Below are 20,809 nucleotides of genomic sequence, written 5' to 3' on the forward strand. Positions count from 1 at the left end.
TGAGCACCTCTCACTACAAAAATTCCAGATTTTTAATCTAATCAATTTAGAATTCAAATAAAATATTTTAACTAATACATTGCTGGATAATGGATATACTTAAGAGATAGAGAGAGAGAGAGATCTAGAAATGGTTATTACACATTTTTTCATTTTGTTGTTTACACATCTTTCAGGTTATTTGGTTTTATGAACTCAAGTGAAATGGCGTTTAAAGTATTCAACATATTTATTTTAATTTTTATTTTATCCTTCAAAATTAGTCCAATTACGTTTCTCGAGAAATTCTTATCTTATTTTTTGCCCAGTGGCTGCCAGAGGGTTAAGATGTAACATGAATTCGAAGTATTTCTTTTTATTTTAGCAAAATAATTCCTAATTTAGTTTAAATATAAATAATAGTATATATACATACATAAGATATTATTACTAGTGTAGCATAGCACATATAAAAATCACCGAAATTAGACTATAAATTTTCAAGGCCCCATATATCGAACATGAGTACCTCGAAAATTACGGCTAATATTTATTAAATTAATTGAAACTATTGGTAAATCTCTCAGACATTCTAAAAAAAATCAAAGGAGAGGTGTTCCTTCCAACAGTGTGCGTCTGTGCCAAAAATAGGCAAAATCAGAATTTTCCAAAAATTTTCCTCTTGACCCCATATTAGGGATGCAATATAGATATGTCTTCAAAACCCATCGAATATAGATGTATCTTCAAAACCCATCGAAATCAAAAACATCGGCCATTAAAACATCAATGTATTTTTTAACTTTAGTGTGAAAAGCTAAGGGATACAGAAGCAGAAGCATAAATAAATGAAATGTAGTACGCCTTAAGTTGATACATTTTATTTCATTTAGCATTATATGTTTGTTAAAGTTTTTTCTCAATAAATAACAGAATTTCAAAACAACGACATGGAAAGTTTTTTCACTGTCATTTCTTTTCAATTTTACTTGTGCGTGATAGTTGCTCTAGGTTTAGAAAACAGTATTTTACTCGACACTGAAGTGGCCAAAATGTATAAATATTAATAAGCCTATTTATACAACTCCGGAAACACAGTATTCATGTCAACCCAAACTCTATTGGCATCTGATTCGTAGGGGTAACAGCCGAGATACATTTTCTTCTCAATCTTCCGTCCCTGGAATTGTAGATAAATTTGACAGCTTATATTTCACCTTTTGGTGGACCAAATGTTTATTCTGGTCCCAAACATCAAACGAGTATTCTGTTTCACACTCATCCGAAGATTCTGCTGTATCAGCGCGATTCTTTGAATTTTTTATGAAACAAAAAAGTATTTCTTTTAGCCATTGCATATTTAAAATGCAGTAATTTGAACCTCTGATCTAACGCAGTAGCCTACGCCAGAATTAAATTGTATAAATAAATCATAAAAGTAACCGCAGTATTGTCCAAGCGCACATTCCCTTAACGAATTGTCCGTATTTTATAAAAATCGAATTCCAATGTAATAAAGCGTATCCAAATAGAGGGTTTCGAGTTAAGACCCGAAAAAATGTGCAGGTATGAAGTCAAATTTTTATATAAAACATCGACATAAAACACCGTTGAAATTGAAATCGATGCATCGATATTTTTAGATTCAAGACATCGATGGCTAACATCGATGCTTTTCGACGAAAGCATTACGTTTTTTTGAATTTCGCGGCTATAAAGCTCTACAGAGCTTGTATCTGGCAATAAAATAGTAAAGGCCTTGACATAACCTACAAAACGACGATATGCATCAACAGCTATAGACATTTAAACCATCTGCAGAAGGGTGGATACACAAAAAAAGCTTGATGCTTGAGTGCCGAATGATTTGACGCAAAAAACCTTCTGGATCGAATCAACGCCTGCGATATGTTGCTGAAACGGAATGAACGGTGACTGGCGACGAAAAATGGATCACATACGACAATATCAAGCGAAAACGGTCGTGGTCGAAGGCCGGTGAATCGTCCCAAACAGTGGCCAGGCCGGGATTGACGGCCAGGAAGGTTTTGCTATGTGCTTGGTAGCATTGGAAGGGAATCATCCACTATGAGCTCCTACAATATGGCCAGACACTTTATTCTACCAGCTACGGCGAACAACTGGACCGCTTGAAGCTGGCGATCGACCAGAAGCGTTTAGAATTGGCCAACAGGAAGGGTGTAGTGTTCCACCAAGACAGCGCCAAACTACACACTTCGTTGATGACTCGTCAGAAACTTCCTGAGCTCGGTTGAGAGGTTTTATCGCATCCAACATATAGTCCGGACATAGCGCTAAGTGATTACCACCTGTTCTTGTCCATGGCGAACGCCCTTGGTGGTGTAAAGTTGAACTTGTGAAAAATGGCTGTCCGATTATTATTATTTTGTTATTACCCAATTCGAATCCAGTCAATTTGAATTTTTATTTTAATCATCGAATAAGTCATTTTATTGACTTTAAATAGAATTTTAGAGACTTCACAAAACAGTTGTTATCTTGCAAGCACATGTCATGCCCCACAAAATTGCTACTGATTGTTTTTCATCTATAGAAAAACTTGAAAAAAATTCTATAATAGACACATAAACAACATCTAAATAGTTAGTTTGAAAAAAAAGTTACCTTATATATCTTTGCCAGGCACTTTTTGTATTGTATTGTATAGAAGAAGTAGAAGAAGGAGTAGCAGCTGAGCGTGTTACTAGCTAACTATGCGCTTCTATGTATGTGTGCACGGGTAACAGCATGTAAATGTGTGAGTAGCGACCACTACACAAACTCTTTGACACAAAAACTATAGAAAATCATCACACTTCCATGTATATAACGGTACATTAGAACAACAACACGTTTGTGATTTTATTTATTTGTTGTATTGTATTAGACGTGAGAAAGTGATGCAGGCCTATAGGCTACCGAAACTTTGGGTCACAATATTCGGTTGATTAGCACAGTGTTGTTGTTGTTGTTGTTGTTGTTGTTATTATTATTACAATTTGTTTTAGACACATTTCCATTTCATTTGATTTGATTTCATTGCACTGCACAGCACTGCTTTGCTTTCTTGTTATTCTTGTTGCTGTTGCTTTTGCTGTAAATACGCGCGCTTTATGGCCGCAAGCGCTTAAACGCTGACACAAATTGGGGCGCTAAAAACAAACTGGAGTAGCCTTCGTATATACGCACTCACACACCCCTCTATATGCAGATGTTGCAAAGATTTATGCTTTTGTTGTTGTTGTTTTGATTTGACAAGATTTATAAGCACCTTTTGCACTGGTCTGCACGGTTATTTTCATTTCCTTCTAAGCCATAAAAAACACTTTTATCATCATTTCATTTGATTGAATTTTTAATTCAAATTCCATGCACTGTTTTGACTTGGCCCTCACTGCTTAGAGCAATAACACAGCACAAAGCACGTCACGTCGCAAACAAAAAACGCAAGAAACGCTTTAGAGGAGACACGAAAAAAGTCGCATGCCTTATTTTACAAGATAATAATAAAAATTTTTCAGTTACAAAATGACCGCATGAACGCTGATACCACACTAGGCCACAAATTAAGCGCGACAAGGCGACTGACAGAGAGTCGGCATGCCGCCGTGGCTCTGGCTCTCCGCGCGCAGCAGCATTGCAGCTTTTCCAATCACATGATGTTCGGGGTTGGGAATGAAAGCTCACCGAGATGTCGGCTGTTGGGTATTGCGGCGTTCTGTGGAAAGCGTTTTTAGAGCGAGCAAACGGTAAATGCCTACACGCTCACTGCAACGGTCCTTTTACGAGTTAGATATTAAACAGAAAATTGCATTATTTGCTGTCCGCTAATAATAAAGCTCACTTCTTTGCTTGAGAAAGCAAACATTTCACGCTTCTTTGCTCAAAAAATTTCCATTGAGCGTAATTTGGACGAGAGTGCATAAATTTGACGACTGCGCACGAGTTATCGCTCGTTGTACACGATGACCTCCGCAGTTTTACCAAGTGAATTTGACAGTTAGTTACCTTAGCGGGTCACCTAGCATTTTCTAGCAGGCTCTCTGCATTCCATGCGCTCTTTCGCTCTTTTTCTAACTTGCTCTCTCGTGTACTCTCTCGAGCATGCATCGCTTTTAGTGCTTTATAATGCATTTCTACATTTTCCATACGCTCTCTTACTCACTCTCTCTCCTTCTTTCTCTCTCCCTATTCCCCAGATGCTCAATTACAGGCATTATATGTCAGTGTAACAATGGAAATCATATGAGCACACCTTCTAAGAACACAAAACCTGTGAATACCCTTTGGTATAAGGTAAAGAATATTAAAATCTCAAAATTTTAATTTTGAAATTTTTTTCCAAACCCGTTTCCGCCCAAAACTTGACCTACCTTACTTATCAAACCTGACTTTTTCTTAGCCACACTCAAAATTCAACTCAGTAACTTTCGATAACTCACTTCAAGCTTAATTTTTTTAGACAACGTACCAGTTCTACCCCCAAAGTAAGTGATAAGCGACCACTCAATTTTTGCTTGACTTCCACTTTCAACTGTTCGGCCCTGAGCAAACATGTAGTAAAATATTCCAGTAGCGTGCAATTAAGAGCGTCGCGTCATAGTTGACTACTGAGCATTGAACTGCGCTGCAGGGACACACACACGCTCAAATGCAGTTGATTGCTTTGGCTCGGTTTGCACTGCACACTGCAGTGTATAGCATGGCCAATCTAGTTGGCCTTAAAATGCCGTTGCCAAAATAACGTTAGTTGCAGTTATTGCTTTCACTAGTCTCAATTGCATAGGAAAGTTGTATTTTCTGCTTATTTCTTTGTTTGTGTTGTTGTTGTTACTAGTAGTTGGGTCAATAATATTTGTGTCTCGCATTTTATTTGAATTTAATTTCGAAAGAAGTGTGCGCTGGAGAGGCTTAACAGCTGACAACGTAATCAAATGCGTCTCTTATTGCTTGTGCGCTAACTGGGTTGCCATTTGTTGGTTGGCTCTGGTTGGGACGGAGCTTTTGTTAAATTCTCAATAATATATTACGAATATATTTTGGATAAACAGCTTAAGATTTTGGATTTTTAATTTTCGAATTTTGAGCGCCTTTTTAGCTTGAATGGTTCCTTAGTAGACTCATAATGAACAGTAGAGTATATGCAGTACTGGAGAAAAAGTCAAAAATCAGTAATTGTCAATTTCGCCCAAATGTAGGCAATATTTTTCAAAGCAAACACCAGTAATTGGTAATAGCTCCTAAATGTAGGCAATATTTTTTCTTCTTTCAGTGAAAATTTCAAAAAAAGGTCGGAGCTTCTGTTAGGTTAGGTTGGTCTGGTAGGCCTGCAGGCCACGCATAGACCAGTTATGGACCTTTGAGATACCAGCATGGAGTGCCTTTACGTGTTCCCTGAGTAGTAGTCATCGTTCAGGATGCCTGTGCCTGTCGTGAATTTTAATAGTTTATGAGGCTTCACTGACGATATCTCCTCTAATTTATCGTACTGTGGGGCCCCTAAGTACCTAAAACGCTGGCTTGCTAACGCAGGACAAACGCACAAGAGATGTTCCACTGTTTCCTTGGTGCCCCGCTCTTGACATTTTCTGCATTCCTCCCGATCTGACAGCCACATTTTATAGGCATGTGCCGCTACAAGGCTGTGACCGGTAAGAATGCCAACCATGGTCCTACAGCCCTTTCTATCGAGCTCCAGTAGGAACCTTGTATATTTTTGATCTACCGCTTTGCACATAGATAGATCCGGTAGATCCTTCCAGCGAGATATGATTCTTCTTGCCATGCACCTGTCTACTTCATCCGGGTGACAGTTGTACACCACTCTTGGCAATCCCGTCTACGATTTCGTTGACCTCGATGCCTTTATGGCCTGGCACCCAGTAACTGTCAATATCGCCTAAATGTGGGCAATATTTCAAAAAAAAAACACCAGTAATTGGTAACAGCTCCTAAATGAAGGCAATATTTTTTCTTCTTTCAGTGAAAATTTCAAAAAAAGGTCGGAGCTTTTGTTAAATTCTCAATAATTTATTACGAATATATTTTGGATAAACAGGTTAAGATTTTGGATTTTTCATTTTCTAATTTTGAGTCCCCTTTCAGCTTGAATGGTTCCATTGTATCGTATGTAGCAAAACACTTTTATTATATAGTTTAAAGTTCCTTAGTGGACTTATAATGAGCAATAGACTATATGCAGTACTGGAGAGAAAGTCAAAAACCAGTAACTGTCAATTTGGCCTAAATGTAGGCAATATTTTCTAAGCAACTAAAGAAAGAAAACGTGAATACAAATAAATGGAGAATCCTAAAAAAAAAGATACAACTGCAGCGGAGCAAAATATTTATTCGTCTACTCTCTCTCTCTCTCCTCTTCATCAAATTATTTGGAGGCAATTTTCTGTGACTACAACAAACATTATCGGTAGGTTATATTCTGCAGCTGTTCTCCACAAGAGAACACAATTACGCGCTAAAGACAGTACTTTGCGATGTAAAAATTACTTCTTAATTAGATTTTAATATAAACAAAGCGCCTAGACCGTCTATGAATCTGATCGCGATCCACTAGTTCAAATGTGAGATTCAAGAAATTTTTCCCTAGGTCTCGCAAATGGTGCTCTACGTGTTTCCAATCTCCTGTAAGTGATACTGAAGTACCGGGTCTGGGAAGTCCATCAGCCATTACATTTTCTTACGATCTCGCTATGGCTACACACCGCAATCCTAGTCTAATCGCGAAGTAATTGACTCGATAGTCACAATGGAGAGATCGATTTTTAAATTATTAAACATTTCGAATAAACTTGTATTATTAAATTACAGAAACCTTCTATGGTTTAATGTTGATTATCAGGATAAATTAAATTAAACAATTTTCTGTGCATTGTTGAAATTTACTGAAGAGTCCCTTAATCACATCTAAGTTCTTTTATTCTATAGCCATATAAAGGTCATCCCTTTTTAAAAGAGTGTAATGAAAACTGATAATTTTGTATTAAATGAGCTTTTGGGATTAAGAACTGGTCAATTTAAACTTAAATTATTGAAAAAAGAGGCTCCTCAATAAACTGCTTCTTATCAGAAAATTCTATAAAAAAAACACCACCCAGTAGCGCAACCTTTGATTGCAGAAGAAGCTCGTCCAAACCTCTTAACATGTCAAATAATCAACTCTTTCATATATGACTATTGTTATTGTAGTACAAAAAAAAAAAAACAACTCAAAAGTTTTTATTTTCCCGTTATTGCTTTTCCACTTGAATAGTTTTGTTTTGCTTTTGTCTTACACGCTGGTTGGGTTCGCATAAACATTGAACAACCGCAAGCAAGCATACTTTTTTACCCAAAAAAGTTAATCGAGTTCTTAAATTCTGTTATGTGGGTGTCAAAAGCTTTCATATTCGTATGCGGATGGTTTGTTTAAAGCCTACACAAGCATGTCCGAGAAACATGTGTGTTGCACTCGCATATGTGACCATAACCATATTTTGTGGTATGCAAGTATGTCTGTATGTGAACTTTGCTGGTTGGCAGGTTGGCAACAACCCTTTGAAGCAAAAAAATCACTTCATTTTACAATTTTATTTTCGCAGTTCATTTTTTTCTACACTCAAATAGGTATAAAGATGCCTCTCTGTGTAATGAAATCAAATTGTAAGAAGATTATTATGGTTGATTGAAGAAAATTTTTAAAGAGAATCTGGCAAAGTTTTAATTTTAGGTGGGGTTAAGTTAAAAAATTTTGTTTTAATTTAGTTGAAATCAAATTATATAAACGGTCATTCCCGGAACCCTTGTTAATCGATCCGAGAATAAGAGCCCAAGACAGACTTATCTAGTTATAGGTATTTCAAGTTGCTTTCTATCATGGGAGATACAAATATTAATCGCGGATTCAATCTTAATAACATAACTTTGATGTCAAAGAAGCTGTTTAGATCTTTAACTGCTATAAGTTGGGCGAGTAATTTTTACCCTGAAACAATAACGAACGATAGTTCAGCTCGGAAGACACCTTAAGGAAACTTTGGATGATGATCTCCAATTCTGATCTTATAAAACCATGTTCAACGATTCATAATATTCAATTTCAATCGTGGAGAGAGATAGAGATTACGACGGTAATTGCGGCTCCTTCTAAAACCCACGTGAAGAATACTTGACCGAAAATATAGAATTGGATTCTTAGAGCTTAGAATACTTTATAGCGTTCTTACAGGAATCCCAAATTATGAGATCCTCTCTTACAAGACCAGTGTTCAAAAATTGAATGGATGGATTCATCAAGGTTAAATTGATGTATTGATTTACCAAAAACGGAGTTTAAGCCGTTCATACTGAACTGGGACATGATAGGACCCGGGCTTCGATTAAATCTCTTGTCCTTGATACTTAAGTAAGAAGTGAAGTCTGTTTGTTCATTGATACCATAAGCCAAAAATTATCAGAAGTTAGCTTGAAAAAAGAGCACCGTAGACTCAAACTGGTCTTTTCATATTTACGTTTAGCTTTAAAGATTTGCTTCTAAAATCATTAATTAAATGCCGAGCTTCAATGATTTTTCCTATCCAGAGTTTTTAAGTATTTAGTGAAAATATTATTATTTCTAAGAAATATAGAAGCTTCAGTTGGAATATCGACAGGACCTCACAAACCTAACTAAACCTAATTATTATATCCTTCCGCCTTTGAAATCATGGAAAACATCGACCGGCATGTGGCATCTCTGGACATCGCCCAGGAGATGGGAGTTAGTCACCAAACCATTTTAAACCTTCTGCTGGATACCTTCTGGACCTAATCAACGCCTGCGATATGCTGCTGTAACGGAACGAACTCGACCCATTTTTGAAGCGGATGATGACTGGCGACGAAAAATGGATCACAGAGATATCAAGCGAAAACGGTCGTGGTCGAAGGCCGGTGAATCGTCCCAAAGAGAGGCCAAGCCGGAATTGACGGCCAGGAAGGTTTTGCTGTGAGTTTGCTGGGTTTGGAAGGGATTCATCCACTATGAGCTGGCCAGACGCTTAATTCTAACGTCTACTGCGAACAACTGGACCGCTTGAAGCAGGCGATCGCCCAGAAGCGTCCAGAATTGGCCAACAGGAAGGGTGTAGTGTTCCACCAGGACAACGCCAGACCACACACTTCGTTGATGACTCGTCAGAAGCTACGGGAGCTCGGATGGGAGGTTTTATCGCATCCACCATATAGCCCTGATACAGCGCCAAGTGATTACCACCTGTTCCTGTCCATGGCGAACGCCTTTGGTGGTGTAGAGTTGAACTCCAACGAGGCTTGTGAAAAGTGGCTGTCCGAATTCTTTGCAAATAAGGATGGGGGCTTCAACGAGAGGGTATCATGAAGTTGCCGTCTAGATCGAAACAGATTATCGAACGAAAATGGCAAAAAAGCGGAAGGGAGATATTTGACAATCTAATATATATGAGTCTTAAATATATATTACATTATGCAGCAATTGAAATTATTATTACGGTAAATACCCTCACGAAGGACAAATATTAGCCACAAAAAGCGTTCTTATATAAGTATACTCGTGTATATATATGCATATAGTATATGAGGATAAAGGCAAATACTGTCGAAAAGTAAGTGGCACTGCAGCAGTTGGTTTGTCTTACACAAATATAGAAAAGATGTTGCCAAATTATACCACACAAACGAGAAAGGTGTCTTTGTAACATGAGGGCTTTGCGCCGTTGACCAAAGTAAAGTACTACATATAAATTATAAAACGTGCTGGTTTTTAATTGCACTGACAAGGCACTAAAGAAACAAAAAAAAAATTAAACTGACACTTGGCAAGAAATGAGGATGACTGATAAATAGCAGAAAGAGTAACTACCGTTACTTCATACTACAAATTAAGGCTATTTGTATGAAGAATGGTTGTATTTGAGTTCAAAGGGAGTATTGATGATGGAGATGACCTCGCAATAAGAGATGACCACAGAAAAAAAAACACAGAAAAGGTGACAGCAAATTAAAAATGGAGTCGGAAGGTTTTAAATAACCTCAAGAAGAAGAATCGAACTGTAATCCGACCGGTTCTTCCGTCGTTGTTGAGTATGAGTCGGATAGTCAGAACATATTAATTAAGATCAATTTACTGTTTGGAACATACTGAATGGACATAGATTTAGGTTGTACTTCTACAACTAGTGAATCCCTCACAAAAAAAGTCGACCACCAACTCTTTCGATGAAAACCTGAACTAAAAATTTTCCCATGTTGACTTAAGTCCTTTCACATATTAACACACAATATCCACAGCAATCTATTCAACGCCAATATTCATGTGGTTATTCGCATATTTAATTAATACTCTCTCGACTAGCATATGAAAGCGCATTCATGTGTGCAACAGCATAAACTATCGTTGATGTTTTTCTTGTGATTGAGTTTGTTTTGCACTACCTCCGGACATCGACAATTTGCCAGTAAATTTATTTCACTTTCGTTAACATTGCAATGGATGCAAATGAAGACACATACTGACAGGTATTACATACTCGTAAGCATAAACAATCTGGAGAGCGAAGGAAGCTGCATGTTGTCTTAAATTCCCAAATGAATGTCGAATAAATGTCAATAATTCTTTCTAGTTGTTGTTGTATACACTGTAAAGAACTTTGTGATCAACACACGACTAGTCTGGTGTGTAGTTCAGCTTTCTAACGAAGAGTAAAATGATTTGTCATATTGTTTTAATTCGTAATTATTCTCACCATATAACTGTAGTTGGTTGAAATTTCGACATTTCAGCAAAGAAAACTTCTAATTATGTTTCGACATATATATGTACATGCTATGTATGTCCATATTGTCTGCAGAAAACGGATGAGAATGCATTCAAGCAGAGGAAATACAAATTGAATCGGTACTAAGTCAACAATGAACATGTTGTTCCCGCAGCAAAGTTTTGATTAGTAAGTGGGCTTAGAGAAAGATGGAATGGTTGAAGAAATCGAGAGAGATAGTGAAAGAAATATACTGGTTATTTAAGATAGAGTGAGATATTAGATAAGCAAATAAAGCAGTATAAACAGATAGATGTAGGGAGAGAGACAGCAATATGTACAGTTGTTGTGGATATATCGAATTCAAAATGAATTTAAATAAAGTAGAAAAATAGAAAGAGGCAGATACTCAGATAGAGATTGGACTAGACTGATATATAGAAGGAAAAAATGTGAATAATTGTAGCAGTTTGGGTGGAATTGAAAAATTTTGTTTAAATTATGAAGATGGAAAGAGTGAGATAGATATATGAGACGAAGTTAAACCGGGAATGCTATATTAACCGATAAAAGAAGAATTGCCCTGATTGAAATGTTACAATTCCAAAGGGTTTCAGGGTCTATACCAGTGTGACATTTTCAAAAAATCGATTTTTTTTTTTTATTTTTTGCTTATTCGATAGTTTATACTTTCAAAAATATCCTGTGAAAGCGGTAAGGTCGTATGTTGAATAGTTTTTGAATGGCAGCGTTCTAAAAAGCGACCGCCGGTATAAGCCGCTATAATCGAAACTTTGAACCCGTTTTTATCGAAAGTCTTCAAAACTGCTGGCATTATAACTCAACAAAAATTGACCGATCGACTGCAAATTGAAACTGAGTCTTCATGACATTTTTGATTGGTTAAAAATTGTCAATTTGGCATTAAAAACATCTACAAATTTTTCAGAACTACACCATTTTGTTAATTTTTGATATTTTTCAAAAATCGTAGGTCATTGTTTAGGAAATATCTTCAACTTTAATACCCTTTTTGAATTCTTTTTGTTTCAGCTACTCATTCGGCTGGAATCATGTCAGTTGGGAAACTTTTTTTTTTGGAACTTCCCAAGACAGCACAAAACTCCGTCATTTTTCAATATTTTTGTAAATAAAAATCTTAAAATATAGCTGAAAATATAATTTTATATGTCCAAAAAACTTCGAAACATTCGATCGAGTACTTTCTATAAAATAATCACGAAAATCGCCTAATTTTTCATGGGTTACTCTGGTATAGCCTTAATAAGAGCAAGGGGTAAATATGTATAATCAAGTAGATATAGTATATAGAGAATTAAGTAGATCTACATGTGAAGAGATATGGAAAGAAATTAATTTCTTTATCTCTAAGATGAGGTTCTTGACCTAGAAAGATCCGCAGGAAGCTTCGAACGTACTTAGGAACTAGATTAATGTTTTAAGTAATCTTAGTCTTAGCCAAAAGTATGTACAGTTTCTCTAAGGGAACATTGTCGAACAGTGTAGCTCCACGAGACCAATATTTCTTTAATCGACTGTTCGACATACTCTTGTAACAAAGTAAACTGGAACTTGAATTTACTGTGGAAACTGATTGAGGTATTCAAAATAGATTTCACAAAGTTCAGACTTTTTTTCCGACAACGCCATAGGATATATACCAAATTTTGGAGAATAACCATAATTGTCAGAAGAATTTCGAAGGATTGGCGTTATTTTCCTCTATCGAAATTATTAGATTTATTTTGACTTTTTATATAGCAGTCCTTGAATTCTGCCGCACATTGCCAACTACTATAGGCAACGAGTGGTTTTGAAGTTTGTTCGTCTATACTACTATAATAAGAGGAAAGATTTAAATGTATGTTTGTAATGAATAAACTCGCAAACTACTGTGCCGATTTCAAAAATTCTTTCACCTTCGGAAAGCTACATTCACCCCGAGTAACATAGGCTATATTTTTTGCAAGAATCTCAACTTCCTGAAAATAGTTCCCAAGTGAGGGTATCAAAAAGACTCCGTGATGGAGAATCTTAATCTGAAACTGAAAATCTTCTTGCAAGTCTCTTCGCATCGCAATCGCGTGTCAGAGAGTCGAGTAACGAGCGCTCGCAGCTGCTTGCTGTACACAATTTCAAAACTTCCCAAGTACGCGCTTGAGAGTCGAGTACGGAGCGTGTGCAACGGCTTGAATAACAAAATTTTAGAAACATACAAGCTCGCACTAGGGCGTCGAACTCTGAGCGTTCACAACGCCTTCATAATCAGAGAGAATAACAACGGACACCAAAGACTAGAGGGCGTAATCAAGTTTTAGCTCATTGCAAATAAAATAGAATTTCATATTCGAATTTTTCTCATTCCACTTTTTTAAAATGAACCCACGTAATAAACGGGAAAGTACATACATATGTATGGGAGAGTGTGTATAAGGCCAGACCGCTAAGGTCTTAGTCTATAATAATCATTTTAGTTATCTTGGAAGCTATATTTTCAACTTACGAAAGCCAACTCCTATTGGTCCGTCCAGAAACACTCTCACTATTAAAATGGGTTCTATTTATGAGGGATGACAGGTGGAAAGAATCATAAAATTTTTTACTAGTATTTTTCTTAATTTTATAGAATTAAGAAGTGAAAGAGAAGTTCGAGTGCTTACTAAAATTATGAGTTCTCATAACCCAACGAGAGATAATCTAACCCGAACGGATCTAACCTTAATTACAACAACTAAACATAACCTAACAAATGTAGTTAAGTTTGTCTATTTAGAGCTAGTAGATCATACAAGGGCTATACCGACAGGACTATGAGTAACTCGAGTATAGGATCGCAGTTCCGGTCTGTGGTCCAGCATAGATGTATGTATGTATGTATGTGAGTATGAAATTCTGTTAAAATAAAACGGCAAAATTTCAAAATGCCTTAAACTCATATACCATAGAGACCAACTACTGCATATACTCGCTATACATATATACATATTTATACTGTTAAGTAAATTTCAGCCACATCCTTATTATTGTGCATGCAGTTGCTGCCGAAGCACGTTTGATGAAAATAAAATCCTAACTGCCAACAGTTGAATGAGTCTAAAATGAAGTAAGACATGCTGCAGCATAAATTCCACACACACACATACACAAGGGCATACATACATACATATATATTTGTATATATGTGAAAAAATCAACAACAACAACAACAATAAACAACGATGTGAAGGTAAAAAGGAGGCAAGAAAAAATGTGCAGTAGCAACGATAAAATATTCATAGTGATTGCAGTACGCTAACGCCAAAGCTGTCGCCCGAGTCTCACATATACAACAACAACAAACACACACACTTATACATACTAATATATAGATATATGTATATGCAAGTAAACAAATATTCAGCTCTGCATATATGCATAGGTATGTAGGCAAACATGCAGACTTGCTGCAAACAAACAAACTCACACACACATATTTACAAGTATTTGTTGTTATTGCTGTTGTTGTTGATATGTATGTATGTGTGTGTTTGGTTCTTTTAATAAATTACAACTAGGTCAGTCAGCAAAAGTATGCTGGCTGGCAGGCTAGGGGTGTGCGGCGGTGGGTGCGGCAAAGTGTACGCTACTAGCCAACGTTAGTTGCTGCTAAATGCACTGAGTGTAGTCTCGTACACAAACAATAACACAAACAACTACAATTATTGCTGCAAATACACGAAGACACACACATACACATACACAGTTGTAAAGTGAAATGCTACGTTATATTGAGGAAAAATTACAAATATTCGAGATTTAAGTAAAATTTGAAACGTCCGAGAGTCTGGCTGCCATGCGAGCATCCCTTTTTAAACACCAACTACTGGGGTTGGTGGAACATTTTTAGATTTTTTGTGTGAAATTGAAAAGTCTGCTTTTGCTGTTGTGAATTACGATTTTTTTGTGCGTGAAATATTTTAGCCAGTGGCTTATTTACTTCGCTCGAACTGTATTATTTTAGTTAATGAGCTGTACTACAAAGCAATAACTATTTTTGAGAAGAAAAAAATTATTCTTAAATTTGCGATAAAATTATCCATGCACATAAGCACTGATAATCTATAAATTGCCTTACTCGGACAGTTTTGGAATGTTTGACTGAAGTAAGATAAAGAATTAGAAAAGCTGAAAAGACCATTAATTGAGGCTTTAACCAAAGCTGGGACCACTCGGGAGTATTATATTACTTTCCTTCTCATTGGTTCACCATCGTACAAGTTTTCGAACAACTTATTTGGTAATATAGAGAGAACACTCAAAGTTTTTTTCTCAAAGAATGAGAGAGAGAGATAACGTGAAATCTACCACTTTAAGAGAAACCCCTCAGGCTCAGAATTCCAACTTTTTTCACTGAAAGAAGGTTACTCTTCTAAAAAAGTCTTTAATGGTTTTTAGTTTTTGGATCAGGATCTAATTAATTAAACTACTCAAATAAATTCTCAAGACTCCTCCATTTAGTATGAGAACACTTCAAAATAGTCAAATATTTTCATAAAAGGTCCACTTGGTCCCGAATAGGAAACACTAATGGGAAGACATCTCACCAGATTCTGGGTTTCTCGATCTAATGAAACAAAATGGAATCAATCGAAATCTCGAATCTCGATCGAAATCTCGATTAATGTGTAGAGTCGGTGATATTAACTATCTGCTCTGATAGATCAAAGGCTTTAAGTAGGCAAAGTCCCACGGTTTTTCTATAAAAGTCAACGCGAAGAAACCAGTTTGAAACATAACTTAGACTAATATAAGTCATCTATGGACTTAAAAAGCTGTTTCATAGAAGACTATTCGAAACATTTAGAAAGAAGACTTTTGTGATCCCAAAAACGTATCTGAAGAAAGATCTAAGTCCTCATGTATCGCTAAAACACTTCGTATTATTTAAAGCAATTCAGGCAACCGCCATCCAATAAGGGGATTAGCTGAACCGCCAAAAACTACGGAAATTTTACTTTGTTCAAGAAATGGAACTTACTGGAACTCTTGTGGTACACATCGGTTCGAGAGGACCTTCAAAATACGAACGTACTGAGCTCTCAACAAGCTTATGGGAAACCTGGCCGACGATTAGATAACCAGAAAATGATATCCAAACGTCCCCAGTCTAATTGACATTGTCCAAACAATACATTTACTTGAACTTCTAACAGTTTACAGTCCTCTGAGATAGTCTTATCTCGAAATTTTCGGCGATTGTGGTTAATAATGCTAGGTACACCCTAAAAAATCTCGGCCATAAGGTGACCTCAAGCTTTGTATTAGAGTGAAAATACACTTTTGTGAAGAAAAATGTCTTCGAAGAATAGGGATTAGCTCATGCTATGTACTCGTATTAGAGTGAATATTAAATTTGGTGAAGAAATATGTATTCGAAGAATTGATCTGATGTGACCTTAATGGCTCGGCTTGGGTTTAGAAAACGGCGCAGAACTCTGAGTATCTGAAGGAAGAAAGTGTAGTAATTTCCTTATATTTTTAAAATGCAGGCTGTTCCTCTCTTCAAACCGTAATATCAGTACAAATTCTTTATTGAAGAAAATAATAACACTCGACAAATTGTGCTTAATTCTAGCAGACGTGCCTAAATTAGAAGCCTACTACCATTACATATACTTGAAGTTAGGCCTATTAGTATGAGTGTATGTGACATAAATAAGTATATATATATGTAGGTATGTGATAAACACGACAAATTAACAAGGTATGCCACATTAGGCCGACAAATGAGCTTTTTTGCCGCAAAATATTACAAAACAAACAAAAAAGCAAACAATAACAACAGAAACAAGAGCAACATAAAAATTAAAACAATAAATCAAAATACTGACAAACTTCAGACAAAATTCATTCACGAAAACAAAGCAATGCGCTCCTACATATAAGTATGTTTGTCAGCATTTTGATTTATTGTCATCACGAAGTTTCACACGAGTGTGGAGCGAACAGTCAGCGTCCTACCATGCAGCATGCCTTCCAGTTGACTTCCAGTGGCTGAGAAGCTACTAACCTAACATGAGGACAACAGTGACATTAAAAAGCTTTTCAGCCGACAGCTTTCATGGCGAAACTTTTGCTTGTTATTTTTTTCTGTTCGTTGATATTCTTTTCGCTGAAATTTGTCACACTTTACTTTCAGTGCAACTTTGGCAGCGAAAATGCCTTGACCGGCAACGGGTCGAGGCCACAGCCGTCGCTAGTTTGCCATACGACGAGCAGCATATTCACGCTTGTCGCTTGTCGCCTGTCACCGGTACGCTGCATTCGTAATTAATCGTGTTTGCGAATAATTTTACAGTTTTCATAATTTATTAGCTCATTAAACAGGTGGATAAATGACAAAGACTTTGTTGACACGACAGTGTCGCTGATTTTTTTGTTGATTTTTTTGCAATGGAAATGGGTTTTGGTGACAAGTCTTAAGATGGAAGCTTGTTTATTGAGGATAAGTGTATTTGTTTAAGATTTATTTGTTTTTTTTTTTTTTTAATCAGCAACAGAAGAAGTAAATGTCAAATGAAAGATAAGACAGTTCTTTCAACTATTCTTGGCAGTATCTTGTCAAATTGTTCAAGAAAGATATGCTTTACTTATCCCATTTTCGAGAACTGTTTGATAACTCCATTTTTGATGTTTCTGGGTTTTAACTTTAATTACTATTTTGGGATATTCCTGGTGTCGGAGAGCCCAAAACCAAGAAGTAATATTTATTTTGCATAAACGGAACCTAACTGAAGCATAGGCATAGGCATAATCTAGAAATCCCGATAAATATATTTTTGAAAGACGATCTCCTCATTGAATGGGTAAGGAACTGTGACCATTGGTTAAGTGAAAACGACTATCGAGATGTTGGAACCGACTTCAACAGAGTTTTTGATCTTGTCTTGGACACCATCTAATAGTAGCTCTTAGAAACTGGCTGGTTCGCGTAAAATGGGTTAAAAAAATAACCTTAGAAGACAAAACAGACGGCGCTAAGGTCTCAGAGCAATCCATCGCATGCTGATTGCTAGCGCTGAACCAAGACGGATTATTATCTATTCGAGTATATAGAACATCTTTGAGCTTTGAGCGTCGACGAGTAAGAGTAAGTCTAAAGACGTAATGGAAGCTCTCACTGCTTCTGGTATTTCATCTGTATTCCAAAAAAATATACTTCTTTAGACGGGTCCAAATGGATCCAGTAAACATTAAGTTCAACATAGCTTCCGCAAACTTCCAATGAAATATGGAATAGAAAATTCATTAATAAAATCTCGCCGGAATTCTTTTGACTTTCGATAATCTTTTAAATAAGGAAAGGAATATCAAAAAGAAAGAACAATATAGTTGAAACTATAGGCATACGTTATAAGCAATGCCAATACAGAGAATTCTCAATTGAGTCCCCGTTGCAAGGATGTGTGTCAAAGGGTTTACAAATATGAAGACGAGCTTCGCCTATCAAAGATTGTACTGGTATTCGGATATATTTATTCATGTTATGATTTTAGTCTAATAGGGGACCAAAAACCATTTTTTGGGAACTTGATATTTAAGAGAAAGAATTATGGTCACGAAAGCAGTTTGTAGTGTCTATTTTGGAACTTATTTCACGGATCTTAAAAATTAATTTCTGCCTAAATGGCTTGGACGAAGGAGTAGTTTTTTTTATTAAAGACTTATGCTATTAACTTGTAGAATACTCTATAGTTCAACACCTCTGTTCAATAACAAAGCTAGTATGGTTTATGAAGCATAAAATATAAATTTCGTACTCACCTCAGATGATGTCAAATAGCACATACGCGAATCGGTGCTGTCGATAGAAGCCTGTTGTACAATGCCATAACGTGAATCACGATCACTCAAATAATCTGAACGCAAACTGTCTTGACGTATGAATTCAGCGCTGTGGACATGAAATATTAAAACAAGAGATCATTAGTTTTAGCTTTTCCTAAATATATATAAATGTATAATTATTCAATAGTTTCTACTTCCGTTATAAAATATCTATATAGAGGAATACTTTCTAACTTTTCAACCACATAACCTGACTTTTCACACATTTTTTTATTGATTTTTATTTTTATATTTTTTTAAAAGCAAACTATTTGCAAAATTTCATTATATCTATCTGTCCCTCTCATAATTAGACAAATCTCAATTTAAAGTTCTCCCTCTTTCAACTCACCGTTGCTCAAGCGAATCAGCGCGTGCACTTTTATAACCAGAATCATTGAGACTACTATCTTGACGCAATGAGGGTAACGAGTCCCATGGTGAACGTTTGTGACCCGAACCGGTAGTCTGTTGTGACATTAAGCCCTGACCAGAGCCCGAACCAATAGTGGAGCTGCCCGAACGCCAACCATCCGAGTGACGAAACCATTGAGCGCGTGCCGATTCGCCAATGCACGAGGCGCAACGTGATGTTGAAAAGCTAAAACAATTATCAAAAATATATAAAATTTGAAAAAATGTTTAAAGAAAATATTAAACAATTCGCTCACCTCGTATTGTGATCAGAGAGATAGCCACGATCACGCTCTCGTTCGCGTTCTCTTTCGCGTATTAACTCATTGCGATCGCTATAGTAACCGTCACGTTCACGATCGCGTTCTTTGTCGCGCAGCGTGGACAAAGGGCGATGCGGTGGCAATGGTAATGTCGAAGACTTGGCGCTGGCTGTGTGCGGAAGAAATCAGAAGATATTATAGGGTTAATTTTAAGATGCTGTAATGAAGTTTTCGGTTAACTATTAAATATCAGAAATTATGTGCAATACTAATTAACTGTATTTTTTGTTCGTTCAAAATTATGTTTCATTCCAAAACTTTTAAGGTTTCATCTATTGGGTACAATAGCTCGGGAATTATTAAGTGTTCTTGGGAAGCACTAAGAAGCGTTTATTAATTATTTTTAGGATATTCAAAGCATTGCATAATTGTGGTTTTAATAATCAAATTTTTAAAACATGAAAATTTCGAAAATTTCATATTTCAAAAACATATTTTTTAAATCATTAATTTTTTTTCTATTAATTTTTATAATAAATTAAATTATCTATATTTTTAGTTTTTACTTAAATTCAGTGAATAAAATTAAATTTTTCTTTTTTGTGACTTATGTAGTTATGTTTATATGTATGTATGGATGCTACTTACGCCTACGCATTGGATATGGACTGCGCTGTGTTGATCCAGGCAGGCTTTCGGCGAGTTCTTTAAATTTTTTTTTTTGGTTTTGATAATCAATTGTCGGTTGATGTGAAATGGTTTTTATTCAATTTTCGAATCGTTACATTTTTGATTTGCGATTTTTTTGTTTGTTTGGGTTGGTGCGTGGAAAAATAATGAAATAATGAGAAATGCGATATGAGCGTAACGGCTGAGTAATTACATATAGAATCATTAGAAAATTATATAAACATTTAGATTGAAAAAAGTTCTGTAATTCAATTGAATCGTGCTTATGAAATAAAGTTAGAACTTATTTATTAAATTATGCCTAAAAAGTTCAGAAGAAATATTTTAAAAAATATTGAATATGAAATCGAATGGGATATTGATATATTTCTAGAGAAACCAAGAGACCACATGACTACGGTATTCGTTGCGCTTGAACAGCTCAATAAAATATACTGGAATTATTTTGGAATATTTTTAAGAACTACAACTATGTTATCTACCGTATCTTAGAATTCAGAAATACGAGTTTTTTTATCGATAAATTTTACTAAGCTGTTCCGAACAGTGTTCTGTCATGAAAATCTAACAAAGAGACTTCGACTCCACATAATTTCCGCTTTTATTGAACTCAAAAACCGTATCAATTAAAATATTAGGTTGGCAAATATCTCCCTTCCGCCTATTTGTCTTTCATTTCGAACTGCGGAGGAATGGTTTCGACGATTCAGAGCGGGTGAAAACGACACCATGGAAAAGCCAGCCGGCGGAAGACCAGTGACGACGAATGCCGATCAAATCATGGAA

At 36.0% G+C, this 20,809-nt stretch overlaps 1 protein-coding gene across 1 annotated transcript in view; it reads right to left on the bottom strand.

Annotated features, from left to right (window-relative positions):
* LOC114805317 (protein still life, isoform SIF type 1) overlaps nt 1–20,809 on the bottom strand; it is a 116,004-nt gene that overhangs the window by 13,274 nt on the left and 81,921 nt on the right. The window contains exons 13-16 of the mRNA XM_054228998.1: nt 19,982–20,038; nt 19,328–19,502; nt 19,009–19,257; nt 18,594–18,723 (exon numbers count right to left, since the gene is read on the bottom strand). Coding sequence (XP_054084973.1) covers nt 18,594–18,723; nt 19,009–19,257; nt 19,328–19,502; nt 19,982–20,038 — 611 coding nt within the window. The remainder of the gene's footprint in view (nt 1–18,593; nt 18,724–19,008; nt 19,258–19,327; nt 19,503–19,981; nt 20,039–20,809) is intronic.

Source organism: Zeugodacus cucurbitae, chromosome 4 (assembly GCF_028554725.1).
Source record: "Zeugodacus cucurbitae isolate PBARC_wt_2022May chromosome 4, idZeuCucr1.2, whole genome shotgun sequence".
NCBI classification, from domain to species: domain Eukaryota; kingdom Metazoa; phylum Arthropoda; class Insecta; order Diptera; family Tephritidae; genus Zeugodacus; species Zeugodacus cucurbitae.